Source organism: Lissotriton vulgaris, chromosome 7 (genome assembly GCF_964263255.1).
Source record: "Lissotriton vulgaris chromosome 7, aLisVul1.2, whole genome shotgun sequence".
In the NCBI taxonomy this organism is placed as follows: domain Eukaryota; kingdom Metazoa; phylum Chordata; class Amphibia; order Caudata; family Salamandridae; genus Lissotriton; species Lissotriton vulgaris.
Genome location: NC_141695.1, coordinates 1,648,049,705 through 1,648,068,097, shown reverse-complemented (window position 1 = coordinate 1,648,068,097; position 18,393 = coordinate 1,648,049,705). Strand labels below are relative to the sequence as shown.

At 45.0% G+C, this 18,393-nt stretch overlaps 1 protein-coding gene across 1 annotated transcript in view; it reads right to left on the bottom strand.

Moving 5' to 3' along the window:
- SLC9A8 (solute carrier family 9 member A8) overlaps nt 1–17,005 on the bottom strand; it is a 431,266-nt gene extending 414,261 nt beyond the window's left edge. Inside the window, exon 1 of the mRNA XM_086932630.1 lies at nt 16,856–17,005. Coding sequence (XP_086788756.1) covers nt 16,856–16,869 — 14 coding nt within the window. The 5' untranslated portion in view covers nt 16,870–17,005. The remainder of the gene's footprint in view (nt 1–16,855) is intronic.
- Nucleotides 17,006–18,393: the final 1,388 nt, after the last annotated feature.

Below are 18,393 nucleotides of genomic sequence, written 5' to 3'. Positions count from 1 at the left end.
TGACGTCATTCTTCTATATTTCAGGGTGAATTTCTTTATTTTGGATGAAAACAACGTAACACGAGCTCACACTGACTGGTCCGAACCCATAAGTACTCTAAACTGAAGTTTTGCTGAGTAAACCCCTGAACTTGCACACCTGCTCTTTGTTTCGTTTGCTTGTGCTCCCAGCTGTGCTGAGGGCGTGCGTGTGGTTGTGAGTGTATGAGGTGTGCGTGTGGTTGTGAGGGTGTATGAGGTGTGCGTGTGGTTGTGAGTGTGTATGAGGTGTGCCAGTGTGTGTGTAAGAGGCGTGCGTGTGGCTGTGAGTGTGTATGAGGTGTGCGTGTGGTTGTTAGTGTGTAAGAGGTGTGGTTGTGAGTGTGTAAGAGGCGTGGTTGTGAGTGTGTAAGAGGCGTGAGTGTGTATGGCGTGCGTGTGCCTCCAGAGTGCTGGTCTGTGAAGGGTGCGCGTGGGGCTGAGGGCGTGCGTGTGGTTGTTAGTGTGTGTTTCTTCCTTCTTATTCCCTCTTTTTTCACCATTCTATCCTCCCCACCCTTGTATTTCCTTGCTTTCATATTTTCCTATCTTTTACTTGTTCATATCCCTCCTTTTCTTCCTTCATCGCCTCCCTCTTTACAGTCACTCTAATACTTCACTCTTTCCATCCTTATCTCTTTACTCATCCACTTTGTTCTTTCTCTTATGTCCGACGTCATCCAGCAAACGTAGGTATTGGCTCTCATCTGGAGAATGTGCTAGCCTGGAAATCACCCGGGGGAAGGAAGAGGGGCGGGGGAGCAGCAGAACAAAACTTGTGATTTTGCTCATCTTCGCTTTTGCAGTAGGAAAGATGCTCTTTGCTTCAAACTGCCCCTTCCCTATTTCAGCTGAAAAAGAATATGAATCTAAAAAATGTGACCTTTTCTATTTAGATCACCTTATTTTCCTCGTTTTATCATGTCTATTAAGCCTTCTCCATCTCCAGAAAATCTTGCTTCATGTCAAACCTTTTCTTTGCCTCCTATTCCATTTGTAGGTCTGTGCAGTGCTCTGATGTCTCTCTTGAGGCCTGATTGCAATTATGTAAAAACTGAATAAATAAAATAATAAAAAGCAGTTGAGGCCAGAGAGGTTTAGGTAAAAGTCAGAAGTCTCTGGACCCAGGAGAAGCTCAAACCCGCGCAGAGAAACTGTAGAGGGTACTAAGGTATCAGTATGTGGTGGGCTTCAGGACAATGTAAAGCACCTTGAGGTTGTCGCTTGTCTTACTTTAGTCTTGTGCAGAAACCACTGACGGACCCAGAGGTAGATTGAGTTTCCAGGCGTGAAATATGTGTGCTCACTTGCTTGAGTGCCCAACGGTGCACGCAAGGCATCTAAGATCATGGAAGTTGGGGGGTTGTTGGGAGGAAGTTAGAAGCACTATAGTTCTCCACAGTCACCAGCTCAGCCATCCCAATGTACTCATGGGCGGCGTAGGTTTATGTTGGTCACATCATGTGTGAAATACTACCATAGGACCGCGTGGGAATCAGTTTGACCATTTGCAAGGGACGTGACCCACTCCGCCAGCTTCTCAAAATGGAGGCATTAGTAAAAAAAATGTTAAGGACTTGTGATAAGCGTGCACCTGCTTTGAGAGTTGTGAAGGAGAGCTAATGAACTCACCCTGTACCATGGCGATTTAGACACATTATCCGTCCATGGCAGTAGAGGCATGTTCCCATCAGAAATATTTGTGCCCAAGATTGTTTTTTTGCTCAGAAAAAATGAGTTATATTTAGAGGGGTCGGAGTGGGACACAGTGGGTGGATGGATGGATGCATGATGCATGGATGAGTTGTTGGTTGGATGGGTTGGTGGATTGCATAAATTGTTGAGGGATTGGCTGTATATATGCATCTATCCATCCATCTATCCATACACCCATCCATACACCCATCCATACACCCACCCATGCATGCATCCACCAACTCATCTATGCAAGCATTACAACAAGAGCCCGCAGCTCTCCTTCGTCTCTCCTTGCCCCCCTTCCCTGTGCCCTGCCCTGCCCTGCTATTGTAAATGACAATGCCATTTATTTATGTTAAAAAAAACATAAATAAAAAAAATGTCAAGAGCAATGCCAATAGCTCTAACTTTAACAAAGGCAAAACCATTGCATTGTAAATGCTTGTTTAATCTTTTTAATCCAATTTAAGACCGTAAATTCCATTGAGGCTCACTAAGAAGATCAGAATCGTGCATGTTTCACTTTTGTTAACAATTACCAAACTGCACTATTTTCAGTTTCAGTTTTAGTTTTCACCCGCGATTCACGATTATATGTACGGAGCAACCACGAACACAAATTCACTTTTAAAACAATCAAGGAGTAATACGGTGATGGATAAATACGAGGAGGAGAATCCTTATGACTAAAAGACATTATTGTTGTTTATTTCAGACATTCTCCTGATGAAGGCTTTATGCCGAAATGCATAGGGAAAAGGTCCAATTGTGATCATCCAGCATGCAGAAATTATGCATTATGGAACATTTCAGAACATTATTGAAGATATATGTGGAATGAACATATTTGAAAACTAAAAGAATACAGAAGAATAACTTTGTCAAGAGTATTTTTTTCATTCTGGCTGTAGTTTTACAGCACTGCTTTACCTGTGCCCAGTGAGACACCCCACATGTGTGGGGTTGCAACGCAATCATTGTAAGTGGATTAAGACCATGGGAGCATTCTTATAACTAGGTGGAGAGAGGGAGCAACCAGCTTGATGGCGGCTGAGCCAGGTCTTTTCTGGAGTTGTACATGGTTATTTGAAAGCTAGGGATGGATTAAATAAAGCCAAAACATTGACGGAGGGCCAGCAATTTCTAAAGTGCCATTATTCTTGCGGAGAGTCCAATTCTGGGACTTCTGCAGACAATTAATAGATTTTGTTGAAGTTACCTTTGTTGATAAGCAGAAAAGGGAATAAATGTGGTCCGATAGAAATTAAATTGTTAGGTTTCCAGCATCAAATAAGTAACAGGATTACAACCATTGTGTACGTTTTTAAGACTATTATTTTTGTCCACTTTGCGATTTTTAAATAAAGTACTTGTGAGGACCACACTTAAAAAAATAGTACTATATTTGTGAATTGAATTAATATGAACTAAAAAATTAATTTATATTATATAAGATTCAAGTTATCACCTCTGTGTTCATAACCTATGTTACTGAGATGGGTGAATAAAACATAAATTAATGTTTGTGTTTATCGGGAGTATCTAAATTAATATTGGAAGGTGAAGAGAACATGATCAATATATTCCGTGATGGACTTTGTCGTATATGACTGAGGTGAACGACTGACACTAAGGTAGTACTGAATTATCATCCTCCACAACTCGCTCCTACTAGAAGGATGGTATACTCATTGGACTACTGTTCACCCTTCAAAGAAACCAGGTGACTGCCACAGACTTAAATTGTTATTAATTCTTGCCCTTACACCTATACTGGCTTCCTTAGACTGATGGTATGTAGAAAAGATATTGGTGAGTGGATTTGAGTATCCTCATGTTTGGGACCAATGTCAGCCTAGACAAACACACACATCAAGGAAGCCATTGCCAAAAAAATTACAAAAGGACTGGTATCACCTCTTTCTGCTAAAGAACGTTTAACAGTTTCACACTGCTGTTCAAGCCCTCACTTTCTCTCATCTGGATGGTGGCAATGCCCTGCTACTGAGACTCCAAAACTTCGCACAGGACCTCTAAAGGTCATCCAACATGCAGCCGCAAGTCTCATCTATGGCATAATGAAATAAGCAAACACAAGGAGATGATGGACGGAGTGCTGAAACTTTTCAGACACTTACCCCCAGTCACAGATCTGGGTTGAATCCATCATCATTCTTTAGCTCACTTTGCCACCCTAGTTCAGACACATCTATATGCAAATAATTCTTCATCCTGTGCCTCATGGGAACAGTAACAACCGAACTGCCAAGCCATGTCTTCCCTGGACCGGAAACAAGCATCCTGGGACCGGTATCGGGGTAACACCCCTCATCAGCCAGGTAAGCTTGAAACAAGTGACAAAGTGAGCAAGGGACCCACGTCTTGGCATACTCTGCCAACTCAGGACAAACAAAGCCAACATAAGGAGATGATGGATGCAGCACTGACACTCACCCCCAGTCACAAATCTGGGTTGAACCTATCATCAATAAGGAGATGATAGACGGAGTGCTGAAACTTTTCAGACTCTCACCCCCAGTCACAGATCTGGGTCTAATCCATCATCGTTCTTTAGCTCACTTCGCCACCCCAGTTCAGACACAGCTTAATGCAAATCAGTCTTGACCCTGTGCCTCATGGGAACAGTCCAGACCGAACTGCCAAGCCATGTCTTCTGTGGGCCAGAAACAAGCATCCTGGGAACAGTTTCGAAGTAACACCCCTCATCAGCTCAGATCTGTGCCTGGTGGCAAGTGTCTGAAAAGTTTCAGCGCTCCGTCAATCATCTCCTTGTGTTTGCTTTGTTTGCCCTAAGTTGGCAGAGTACGCCCAGAAGTGGGCCCCTTGCTCACTTTGCCACTCGATTCAAGCTAGCCTGGCTGATGAGGAGTGTTACCCCGAAACCGGTCCCAGGATGATTGTTTCCGGTTCAGGGAAGACCTGACTTGGCAGTTCAGACTGAACTGTTCCCATGAGGCACAGGGTCAAAACTGATTTGCATATAGCTGGGTCTGAACTGAGCTGGCGAAGTGAGCTAAAGAACGATGATGGATTAGACCCAGATCTGTGACTGGGGTGAGCGTCTGAAAAGTTTCAGCATCTCCTTGTGTTTGCATAAAGAAATAAGATCACATCCTCTCTATCCTGATGGAACTTTACTCTGTCCACTTGTCGATCTTCAAAATCTTCAAAACCAGCAGCATATTTACAAAGCCATCACGATCAGCAACCCTTCCTACCAGGCTGCAACCCTCACCATCTGTAGTGTCTCAGTGAAAAAAAAAACAAGAAAACAGGCCTTCTCCATCTATATACCCATGCTCTGGAAGAAGATTCTGGTACCCATCAGGACCATCCCAATCCTGTTCCAAGTTAGGAAGGGGACACAAACACGCCGAGGGCTTACCGGCGTTTCCCTGTGGTCGCTGTTGCTACTGCTGTAGCTGTTTTTGTATACAACTAGCCGCACCCGCTACGCGGGTGCCGCGTCGCAGTTCTGGGCTTGTGTGGCTGTTGGGAGCACGTTTGCTCACAGCCTACTGGAAGGACTCGAGGGAGCAGGGATCACGCTCGCACCATCAGCGCCGCTGCAGGGACTCTCCTAACCAGGAGCCCCTGCTTCCCGGCACACCTGCTGACCTGTTGCCCCTCCCACCCCTCGCTCAGAGGGTGAAAAGCATCGGAACTCCTCACTCCAGTGGGACACAAACACGCCGAGGGCTTACCGGCGTTTCACTGTGGTCGCTGTTGCTACTGCTGTAGCTGTTTTTGTCTACAACTAGCCGCACCCGCTCCGCGGGTGCCGCGTCGCAGTTCTGGGCTTGTGTGGCTGTTGGGAGCACGTTTGCTCACAGCCTACTGGAAGGACTCGAGGGAGCAGGGATCACGCTCGCACCCTCAGCACCGCTGCAGGGACTCTCCTAACCATGAGCCCCTGCTTCCCGGCACACCTGCTGACCTGTTGCCCCTCCCACCCCTCGCTTCACGCCCCCATAAAGGGACGCCCCTTCCCCGCTGTGCGGGAGCACGCGGGAGCATCGCGGGAGAAGCCCGGGACAAGGGCGGGACCATCTTTGACCATCAGGGGCCAGAAGAGGCCGGGCCGGGCCACATCTCTTGGCTCTGCTAAGTGGGCACGGCAACAACGGGAGTATGGCCACAGGCACCAGAGCAAGCAAGTCTAGGAAAGCAGCGGGAGACGTAGTCATAGGTACAATGGATCAATTTATAACTCGGGCTGTCTCCATTGTAGAAAAGGAGATAGTCCTAGCTGAACGAAGACTATCCCGGGACTCCAAGGGCCTGTCACACAAGCGCTCATCCTTGGGCGCCCTTGCCCTAGCCCCTAGTCCTGTAAATGCACCACTTACACCATTTGTGGTAGTTGACTCACCGGACATTGACGAGAGGGTGAGTCGGATCAGGGCAAGTTTAGAAAGGGTGTCGACCATTGCACTGGACATTGCCCATGTCTCAACACACCCTAACCCATCTGATTCAATTGATCCTTTGCTGGGGGCCCAAAACCATGATCCTGATCTTGAGACCAACAATGCCCAAAGTCCTTCTGTTACATCCAACGAAGCTTTACACCTTCCCCCCACAGCCGCACCTATTGAAGTTAGCACTTCCCTAGTAGCGGATTTAGTAAGTATTCCACCAGGGAAATCAGCACCAGGACTTGTTGCACCCAGGAAAAGAAAGCGCCCTGTTAGTCCTCGCAGGGGGGGTTCTCTAAAACCATACAGCAAAGTAAGTAGGCACAATGTGACCAAAGGGGGTATCCCTTCATATCACATTCCACACCCAAAAACTACTAACACCCACACTAGAGCCACACTACCCAAGGGTCCTGTTTGCCCGCTAGGCACATCAGGCCCGTCAGCGTCTCTTAGCACCACCTCAGTTCCTCAGGCTGTGCACACTGACACTGCCACTCCACCCCTAGACGTTGAGAGCCTAATCAGGTCTATGGTGATGCCCCTTGCAGATAAGATCGATTGTCTCACACGAAAATTAGCCACCCTTGAGCAATCAATGTTGGATAATTTCTATGCTGTGAAGTCATTGGTTAAATTTCACTCCAAGATGCAGGGAGAAGACAATGGAGGGTCAAGGAGTGGTGCTGTAATACTAGCACCCTCGGAGCCAACGTCTCGCCAAATAGCGCCTGTACTTGGGGAGGCCCCACAGACACTACAATCTAATATAGGAACCAGCCCAGCCCCACAAACCTCTAACCTTAGACCCAGTTTGGGCCCCCTAAGGAAAAAATCCAATACTCAAGCACCGAAGGCCCCTAAGGTTAACTTTGCTCCCAATCCAGAGCCTACAGCGTCAACCTCTAAAGTAGCTGAAAATGCGCCAACCACGCAGAATGGAAACGTAATTCCATCCATTCCCACTTCTGGCAGTCAGGTTGCGCCTAAATCTTTAGCTAAATCTCCAGCTAAACTATCATTAGGCAGGGCAAAAACAAGCACATCTAATGCTAGCCTCCCCCCTGGGTGTCAACCGTATGTGATAATCCTAACGGAGGTCCCGGAGCTTGAAGAGGGTTCTTGTGAGTTGTATTCTGACCTTAAACATAAGACCCTCTCCTGGCTTAGAGCAAATAGACCCCTCCCAGGGCATATTGACGGCAGAATAGCCCATGTCCGTCGTGTGGGATGGATTGGCAATAGACGCAAGGATTTAACTGGGGACTGTGTGCTGATTAATTTCAGCGATCCTAGAGCAGCAGGTATGATCTGTAGTCAGCAGTCGCTACACAACTTTTGCGACATACAAACTAGGGACCTGGGGTACTTCTTTCGTCCTCTCCCTCTACCTGGGTATAAGAAGTTGTTGCCGGATGGGGGTAGAGGTGCATGGTACCCCCACTATCCGACCCTGGATGTTAGAGCAAGGGCATGGACACCGACCCAAGCGGCTCCACCCCAGGGATGGGGTTGGTGACTTGGCGATCAAGTTGTATTAAATGCCCCTCCACCTAAGGTTAATGTATCATGCACAGCTGAGAGGGTCTCCTCGATATTAGTTACCCCTACTGCGTCCCAGCCCACGCCCACCCCCCCCACCCCCTCTCCCCCAGGCTGTCGGACTGAGTTCACAGAGTCCATGGAAGGAATAGAAAACTCGGGGGCCCCGAGTAGGGATGCTGGATGTGCTGGGTCACCGATTCGCCCAACCCTGAAGGCTATCAGCTGGAATGTGGCAGGCTTAAACAATAAGTTGGATGCCCCGGATTGGGTGGTGCTTGTAGAGCCCCACGCAGTCTGCGCATTCCAAGAAACGTGGTGTGTGGAACCAAGGCACAGAGTAGGATATGCTACCTTCTCTGTCCCGGCAGGTATCCCAGTATCAGGTAAAGGGCGTCCATTTGGAGGTCTCTTAGTCTGGGTCGACATATCATTAGGATGGCGAGTGCACCATCATCCCCAAAAATCACCAGATTTGATGTGGCTCACTGCAAAATGCCCAAACAAAGTTGAGAAGCTGGAGATTTTTAATATTTACACACGAGGGGCTTCAGGGAGGGCCTCGTCACCAACCCTCCTGGCTCTAGAAGCAGCTTTGGGGGAGTGTCGTGGAGACTCACTAATTTTGGTGATGGGGGATTTTAACTGCACATTCGAGCCTTTGATGGCCGATGAATCCTTGGACCTGCATGACGAAGATTCGAGGAGAGGCGTTCCGTCCCTCGATCTTCCAATTGTCAAAAGATGGACACCCAAAATCGTCCAATTGAATTCCCTCACACTAGAGTTTGGCTTGAGAGCAGCCAACGGGAGAACACGGTCAGACCTAGAGGGGGCACACACGTATAATAGGGTGGGTCACTCATCTAGGATAGATTACATCCTTTTAAACTTTTCCTTGTGGGCCTACATGGAGGATATGATAGTTCTGCCTTCCTTGGAAAGCGATCACAACGCACTCTCATTATCCCTAATATATTGGTGGAGGGACAGCGGATCATTTCTTGGAGCTCCTGACGCATCTGAACAGAGGTCACTGGGGGGGTGGGTCCCCTCAAATTGCCTCAGACGTCTAAAATGGGACAAAGTGGCAATTGATGAAGAAAAACTATCCTGCATCAGAGCCGTTATCACCGCAGCTTCTGAAATTTTGGAAAGTCATCCCCCTAGCCCGCACAAGATTTCAGCTATGTTTAGCGAGGTTTCGACATCGATAGGGGACTTGTTCATGGTTAAACTAAAATCTAAGGGAAACAAAAACCATGATAAGCGACAGGGCAAATCAGGCTGGTATTCATCGGAGTGCCGTGCTGGAAAGAGAGCTCTAATCATGGCAGTAAAGAGTGGTGATGCATTAACAATAGCTGCTAAACGCAAGTCCTACAAATCTGTAATAAAGGCAGCCAGGAGAGACTGGGAAGATGGCTTCTGGCAGGAGCTTCGTGCAGCTAGTGCAGAAAAAAATGCAAAAGGCTTTTGGGACTTGTTACGAAAGAAACACAGACCTTTGGACACCGTCATTACATGCAATATAACCGAAGATCTGTGGCACTCACACTTCTCAAAACTGTACACTGCACCTGCTGTAGAAGCGATGGACTTCCCACTACCTCAGATCCTTCAAGGTGATGGCAGCTATGAGGAGAGCTTATTTTCCAGGAAAGAGGCTGAAACTGCCATAAAATCTCTGGCACCCCGCAAAGCAGCCGGACCTGATGGCCTACCTGGGGACCTTCTCCGCATGAACATAAGCGAATGGGGTACGCTGATTGCATCGCTACTGAACGCAGCTATGGCAGGCGCCCCCCTCCCTGCTTCCTGGATGGCAGCCGAGGTGGTCCCCCTGCACAAGAAAGGCTCAAGAGATGACCCAGCTAATTATAGACCGATTAGCTTAATAGATTGTTCCCAAAAAGTGGCGGGTAAGGTCCTCTTATCTAGGGTCCAGCAGTGGGCAGACGAGAATAAGATACTCTCGGACTTTCAGGCTGGGTTCAGAGCCGGTACAGGGACAATAGAACAATCGCTAAGGCTACTCATGATCTACTGGAAGGTCGTCACGATTGGGAAGGGTACCTTATATCTGGCCTTCATCGACCTCCGGACGGCCTTTGATTTGGTGCCAAGAAACAACTTGTGGAAGGTGCTGTGTGACCTAGGTATGCCACCCTACTTGCTCCATCTGATCATGAGGTTCCACGAAAATAACTACGCCCTAATACGTTGGGGGCCAAATGGTCAAAAGACCCCAAGAATAGAGGTGAATAGAGGTGTACGGCAAGGCTGCGTACTTGCCCCAACCCTATTCTACCTATATGTAAATGGGGTGGTGGACTTCTTGACCCAGATACCAGCAGATGCGCCCCGCCTGGCAGGTCGCTTAATCCCTACCTTGCTCTTTGCTGACGATACTTTACTTTTGTCAAAATCTCCAATGGGCCTCCAGCAGCTTCTTTCCGGATTTGACAACTTCTGCAAGCAGAGAGGTCTCTGTATCAATACAGACAAAACCAAGTATCTTATTTTGAACCCCCCACAAAAGCCCGGCCCCCCTCCAACATTGGGACCTGTTGCACTAGAAAGAACCAAGATGTTTGACTATCTGGGCATCCGCTTGGTGGATTCTATGAAATGGGACTGCCATTTGACTAAAATGTTGCTGAGCCTAAAAAGAGTGACTGGGGCCCTGTTGAAAGAGCAGAGAGCAGCATCTACAAGACCAATAGTGGCAGTAATGGACATTTACTCCGCCAGAGGAGTGAGTGCAGCACTTTATGGGGCAGAGCTCTGGGGGATGTCAAACACGAAAGAGCTAACTCGAGCCGAGAACGCCTTCCTGAGAAGCCTAATGTCTCTTGGCCCTTCTGTCCCTATTCTACCCTTGCAACTGGACATGGGCTGCCGGGCGATTGAAGATCAAGCAATATTACGCCCCCTGCTACTGTGGGCCCGCATCTGGAGAGTGCCAGAGCTCTCAAGCTATGCGGATGGCCTACGGGAGATAATTAATTCCACTAGTTGGGCAAAAATAAAATGGCTAAGGGACATTAAGGCTCTACTAGTCAATCTGGGGCTGGAAGAAGCATGGCACCAACAGTCAGCCCCGCCTAAATCTATGCTAAAACAACTCTATTGGTCATGGGTGGCAAGTAAAAGAAACTCTTCCTCAACGACCTGTAAGTCCACCAGAAATTTCTTGGAGTTTAAAGATGTCCCCATCAGAGAATTGTACCTGGACATTATTACTGCCCCATGGGATAGGTCCCTGTATTTTAAATTTAGAATAGGTCTTCTCCCAGTCATGGAGCTCACATGCCACTGGAAAATTCCATACCAGACTGCGCCATGGTGCCCATTTTGCCCTCAGCGTCGTGAATCTGTCCCCCATCTGTTATTCGAGTGCCCTGCCTATAAGGTTCCTCGCGTGAAATGGATAAAACCAATGTGTCTCACCTTGGGCACCAGACATTGTAATGTGGCACAACGAATTTTACTTACAGACACTCGTTCATTCTTCGCATGCGCCACCTCCAAGTACCTAGGTTGGGCATGGCGAATACGGTCAAAAAGACTTAGGCAAATTGTTCAATTATGATTTTAATATATGGTCTGTTTCTGTCCTATTTCTTTTTTAGCTAATTTAATTAACTTCCCCCTCAGAAATTGCAGAAACAACACCGAGTCTTAGTATATTAAGGGCTTTTTAATGTTTTTAACCTAGTAATGTTTTAAATGAATTTATCATGTATGTACGCTTTTTAAGATATTTTTATGTCGAAATAAAGCCTATTTGACTTGACTTGACTTGACTAAGAAGGCGCTCAAAACACACCACTTTAAAGTGCACTACATCAAGATGGATTAAGTCCAATTTTGCTCACTTAACACAGCTGCATCTTCAAAATAATTTTTGACTGTATCTTAGCCTTTGACCCTAAAGAGTTCTCTGCTGCCTTTTGGCAAGGTGTGAGCTACACATGCATACAACACACCACACACAAGCACTTTGGCATGCCGGTTAACAGGACTTAACAGTGGCACTGCCCAAACATAGCCTCTGGCATTAGCAGCATTGAGAGGATAAAGGACTACTTAAGTTGTTCCTTTTAACAGTTTTTGTAGTAGTCTTCAACTCTAAATTCGTACTAATTTGAATCCTTTTACTTTCAGCTAAAGAGAAACCATCTTGGAAGGATGTGTTAAAACACTTTATACATAGACTCTTGTCTAGCTTATGTCACGCCTCCCTGAAAGCTAGTCTCATAGTCACTTTTAGCCTAATATCCTTAATAATAGAACCGTTTTATTTAAAAAAAAGAAAATTCCCCCAAAAATCTTTAATTGGCACCCAAATGGCAGTAACCTTTGGTTTTGGTTTGCTATTTGTAGTCTGTTTCTGAAAACTCACAGCAAATGTACCAAGATAACTCGGAATATAACTCCTGGGAGTAACTGGCAGAATAAATGTAAATTGCATTTCACCTCCTTCTACTTAATGATCAAGAACTGAAAGATGGAGAAGCCTTAGGTAGACAGTAATTCAGAAACTCTTGAGAAAATTACTTTTAAATGAAAGCACCACTTGATCTTAGTCATCATGCACTCATTATTTTAATGTTCCAGCTCTCACATTTTTATATACAACTCAAATAAATTAACCTGAAATGCACCTTTTTGGTTCAAAGTCTAGCATCAAGATTGGCAACAATCGCCCAAAAAATGATCCTATTTTTTCTAATTCACCTTCTTTTTTTAAGTCTTCATTAGATTGAAGCAACGGGCCTTACAATAAAACTGCATAACTGTTACCCGATGTCTAAAATATTAATCTTAATCGACATGACCACTGTCTATTGATAACCTTAAATAATAATGAAGGTAACCTGGCCCAGGAAATGTTATATTGCATTTATTGCCAACATCTAGGCTTTGGTAAACACTCTGTGCACTAATAACTTGCTCTTTTTAGATTACCGTAATACACAATTTTCACATTAACAGCATCACATTATCAGCCTTCTCTCCAACATCTCCTTCCTTTCCAAAACATGGTATTATGATGCACTGGGATGAGCACTGAGTTCACATTCCAGATGACTTTAGAATAACCATTGCATACTACCACAGAAGCAACCATTGCAAATTGCCACCGAAATATAAAAACCATCACAAAACCAATCTTCTTTGACTATCACCGCTTTTCAATAACTGGCAAGCCAACTCAAGCCTCATTCAAGTATCCACGAGTTCATTTTCATTTGTAAAACTTCCCTTTTATCATAAATGCCAACATCTACCTCCCCTAAACAAGCTATCTAAAGACCCACTGTTCACACAGCTATTTGGAAATTCACCTTGAAACAACATCAACCCTCTTTAGATGGATCTTTATCCCTCAATGGTCAGACGCCTGAGAAAGGCTAAGTAAATACCTTATTGTTTCATTAATTAAATCATTACAATCCATATAAAAGAGACAAAGCTTAAAACATTATTCAAATGTTTTTCACTGGACTGCTCCCATCATTCTCAATAAAAGTAAGACAGTAAAATTATTAATATAAATTTTCTCTTCTAGAACAGGATGACCTTCGCTTAAGTACAACCACAAGGCGACTTAGTATCAATAAATACTATTAATAAAAGTAGAGGTATCTCTAAAAACAACAGGTATGCCACCAAACTGGAGACAGGCTGGTTACTTCCTTTATCCACCTGGCCACAAGAAGGATTCTATTTTCTCCTCCATCAGGCCCTTAGGACTCTTACTTTTCAAGGCTTTGTCATCTCTTTTAGTATTGTGTGAGAGGTCCACTGGCACTGCCCTCGTTGCACACATTCGAGGGGCTCTCCACCTCGGTCACAAAACTCATGCAGTAGCTACCCTATTAAGTATTCTTTTACCCATAGCGTGCGCCAAAGCCACCAAAAGGTGGAGAGAAGAGTATTATAAAAAACGTTATTATTTTATATTCAGTACTGGAAACACTACTAGCAGGTTGTTTCATCTGATGGGCCAACAACCCCTTCAACAATTGGCCTCTTCCTTTCAGAATTAGGGGCCAGATGTACAAACCACCATTAGCGAGTCGCAATTTGCGAATCGCAATTTGCGACTCGCTCATTCGGATGCACAAGTGTCTGAGATACCATTTGTGACTCCCAATGGGGTCGCAAATTGCATGCCCAATGCAAATTAATGAGGCTGTCGCAATTTGCGAGCCCATTGGGAATGGCTGGCACTTCCTGGGATGGTGGCCTGCTGGGGTCAGCAGACCTCCATGTCTGGGACTGCTTCTAAATAAAGCAGTTTTTTTTTTTAATGCAGCCCGTTTTCCTTAAAGGGACCAGGTTGCATTTTTTTTTTTTTTTTTTACTTTTTGACCATTTTTTAAGGGCAGGCAGTGGTCCCTGTGACCACTGCCTGCTCTGAAAAAATGCCTGGGACCACAGCCTGCTCTGAAAAAATGTGTTTTGCAACCGCAATTGTGGTCGTAAAACATTCTTACATAGGTGTTGAACTCGCTGTTAGGAAGGTACGCCCTTGGAACACCCCTTCCTAATAGAGAAGTCGCTAACCCTATTTTGTGAGTCGCTATTTAATTAGTGACTCGCAAAATAGGGTTAGTACATAGGCCACAAGTTTTTTACGTGCACACACAAAACACTGTTGTACATCTGGCCCTTGATTTCTGCTAAAAGCCTGCCCAATCTCTACATATACCCTACGCTCTTTAAGGGTCATATTGTCTATGTGATATTGTTACAACATGGTCACCTTTTCTCTAATGAATACTTGTGACATGGCCAGTTTGCTAATTTCACCACACCTACTTTGTAAGTTATCTTTGCATAACTAGAAACTGGGTACCCATCTCAAACCATATCATCAAGGACACTGTTTTCATTACTGGGTTTTCATCTGACAATCCAATGTATTCTGGATGTCGCAGTCTTGTGGTGCTTCCACTACACTTAGACTAGCACACCAAGTAGCAATGATTTGTAGGTGAAAAGACCTGAGCTGGAAAAGATATACGTGATGACATGCAATAAGGTGGTAACCCTAACAAGGAGATCCAAGCGTCTTCAAATTGGCATGTGTGTCCTTTTAGACCACAGAGACTAAAGGGTTGACATCGCTCAGAGTCTGGAATGTGCACCTATTTAATGACTGAGCTATACTATTTGCTACAATATGGTGGGCAACTTACTTGTCAGCATTGTCAAAGGTCATTGTTGGCACAATATAGCTTGACAAAGGGGTAAAAGGAGCCATTTTTTGTTCTACTGGAAGCTGCAAAAACTGCCCCACTTACATGAGTGTATTATATTCCAGTGTAATCTCTCTTCCTCACCAGTGTACTAAATTAATCACTTTTATTTGGTGCAGAGCTCGGTGGTCCCAATAACAGCCTGCCAGATAAGAAATGGCTAAATGTAGCAAAAGGGCTATTTCTGCCACTAAGACCCATAAGATTCAGGGCAGTAAGAAATAAAAAAAAATGCTTCTTCTATATCAGGCTTTGCCGAGTAGCTCGTGAGCTACTGGTAGCTCTTCAGCTAGCTCAGTAGCTTTCCTGTGTGCATCCCAGCCTTCTAAATTGGAACTTTTTTTTACTTGGTTAAATTGACAAAAGTATGAAAAAATTGTGTATTCCCAGATGAAAACGTGTGTATTTTCAGAACTCACAAGCTGATGTTTGTAGAAAAATAAGTGAATTTCCAAAATACATTTAAAGGTGATTATTGAGTGACACATCAGGAGCGCAGACCTATTAGTACTATGATTATGTTTGTGCCAGGGACACTGCACCTGTGGCTGGCATGTATTACCTACCTATAGGCATTCCAAATTGACAAAGCCTTTTCTCGCATTACTGCTGGCAACGCACATGATGCACTGAGGTGATCACTTCTGGAAATCTTGGACATGATGGTCACTAATATAATCTTGAGTGATGTGTTCACTATCACAACACTAATAATATCAGTATACCTCTTGATGATTTTCGTTTAACATAAGGAGCTCTTATTACACAAAAGGCGGAAGAACCCTTCTCTAAATGATAAGTATGGAACTCCCAACTCTTGCTCTGGGACAAAAGGTGGGAACGCTATCAGAATGCTGAACACAAGTGGAAGGGAAAGGTTCTCATTTTAAGCTTAAATTACAGATTTGCGGCTATATTGTGGAGAAGTGTGGCTCAATGGTTAGAGCGGCAGACCCTGATGCAGAGGTCTGGCCCGGGACCAGGGTTCAATTCCCTGCCTTGGCGGGTCTTTGGCTCAAAATTCCACGGACCTGATAATTCTCGCCTTGGTGCCTATTCCAATCATGGAGTCCCACTCTTTAACTCTGGGCAATAGCTTGCTTAATCTCCACAACGGCCCCCACAACGCTAAGGATGCCTGGCCTCCACCTTGGGGGTGCCCAGGAGTGGACGCCTCACAGGGAAAGCCAGGATGGGTTCCACAGCGGTATTCGTGCAAGCGCCTTGAGACCCTTGCGGGTGAGTAGTGCGCTACACAAGTATCAATTTACATTTACATTTACATATTCATCATCCGGATAAGTACAGGCTCTTGTCTGTTGAATGTTGCTATAAGTATTTTAATGGCAACGCTTATAAATTTAGAAATCATAGGAACACGTGCCTGATTTGGTATTGTCAGTAATTTTTAATCGAAAACAGTCGTAAAATTAAACGTGCTGTTTGGTGTGAACCGACACTGCCTATAGAGCAGAAACACGAATGGAGATACTTGGTTGCACCATAGCGATACATTCGAAACACAACTACCGACATTCTGGCATGTTTTGAACATACTTACAAAATGTATAAAATAAAAAAAGATCACCCTTCAAAGATTTCTCACTCCTATCTCTTTAAAGACTGCAAAAGGACGCGAGGTGAGGATCGGACATGAAGTGGGCTTATAAAGGGACAGGGTGATGCTAGCTATTTTTACAAGTGTTCGTTAAGGTGTCATGTTTTAATTTCATCACTGGATGTGTCAGGACAGCGCTGCAGCCCCTCACATCCCAAGCCTTTACAGTTCATTAGCGCTCTGCAGCATGCCTCGCCGGGACAATCCCTCCACCCTGCCGCTGTCACTTTTGAGACAGATGCAGCGCCCATCAACTGTACACTCACTCTGCTTCCGACATTTTTTCTCTCTCGCTTCAAGGCGCCGCCGTCATACCACAGCTGCGTACCACCGAGCGCAGAGGAGGATAAACAGTCTCACTGCTACAGGTGTAATACAACAGTGCGTTGCCTGGTCAATAAACAGCGAAAAAGGACAACAACTAGAGCCTACAGGGCAGACTTCCTAACGTTTACGTGCAGGAGGAAGCCATATTGGAACGGCAATATTTTCATTGTGTTAGTAAAAAATAACTGAATATATAGCACCAAATCAGTGTTTTGTATTCTTAACCAAATTATAAATAGAATATTAGTATTGCTAAAATACGGTTTTCTATTTTAATTTAAAACAATTTTTATAGCGCATAGCGATATTTTAATTTACCAAACCTGGTTAAGATCGTACTACGGTGTCACAATCGATCTTTCTATTGCTTAGGTGAATACACAAGAAAGTCAATAAATATGGCTACATGTTTGACACGAGTACTGGTCTCGGTGTCAGGAGCAACACACGAAACGTGGAAGTAATCACGCGATCATCGTAGTGTGTTTTAGAGGAAACTCACTTCTGACAGAGCACTCTGATATGAATGAAGTGGGTAGGAGGCTGTGGGGCAAGGAACCTCGTTAAGATTATCGCCGTTTTATCGGCAGGAAACTACCGATAAAACTGCGATAATGGGCTTGCTAATATGCGTTATAGAATTACTATAGATTCCCAGGTTAGCAGTCCTGCACATCTTGCTAATATGCCCCCGTATTCCTAGTTTTTGGCCGTGACCTGTGCCCTAAGGGAAGCACTTTCTCCAATTCAAAATTATAACTTTTCAGCCCCTCTTAAAAATATTTGGGGAATTTATAACTTTCCCCAAATATTCCACGATTAGAGTAAGAATAGTGAATAAACCTCCTCGAATAGTTGGGGGAAAAGTTGGTCTTTTCCTAAAAATTCTACGACTTGAGTTACAATAGGAAATGCAAACATTCCAGTTTCCACACCCACTGCTGACCTGAGGGCACACTGCAAAACACTTTCTTTAAGTCAAAACATCTAAAATGTCTTGCGTGTTCTCTTTACTACCAGATGGTTAGTGTCATTTATTTACACAAATTAATTCAGGTGAGTGATTAGTTAAGGTGCACAGCTGCCAAGTTTTACCCAATGTTATGAATGACCAGGGTTGACTGGCAACATGAAAGCAGTTGAGCGAGTGAAGTGCCCCTTCACTTCCCAAAACTGACAATAAAACAAGCATTTAAAAAAAAAACACACTGGCATACATTACAATAAGATTTTTAAAAAATGTACTTACCTGGGCTGTGTCCTCTGTGTCCTGTCCACCTCCGAGCACGATTCAAAGTGCAAAATTCCCTAAGCAATCCCGACGCTGATCATGAGAGGATTGGATGGAGCGGGTTGGCTAGACACGCCATCAGGCCGTGGAGGCCAGTGCTTGGTCTCCACCAAGCTGTCTAAGACAGCGAGGTCGAGGCCTGCAAAGTGCGCATGTCAGGCCGGCTGTCATAAGACTGCCTGCCAA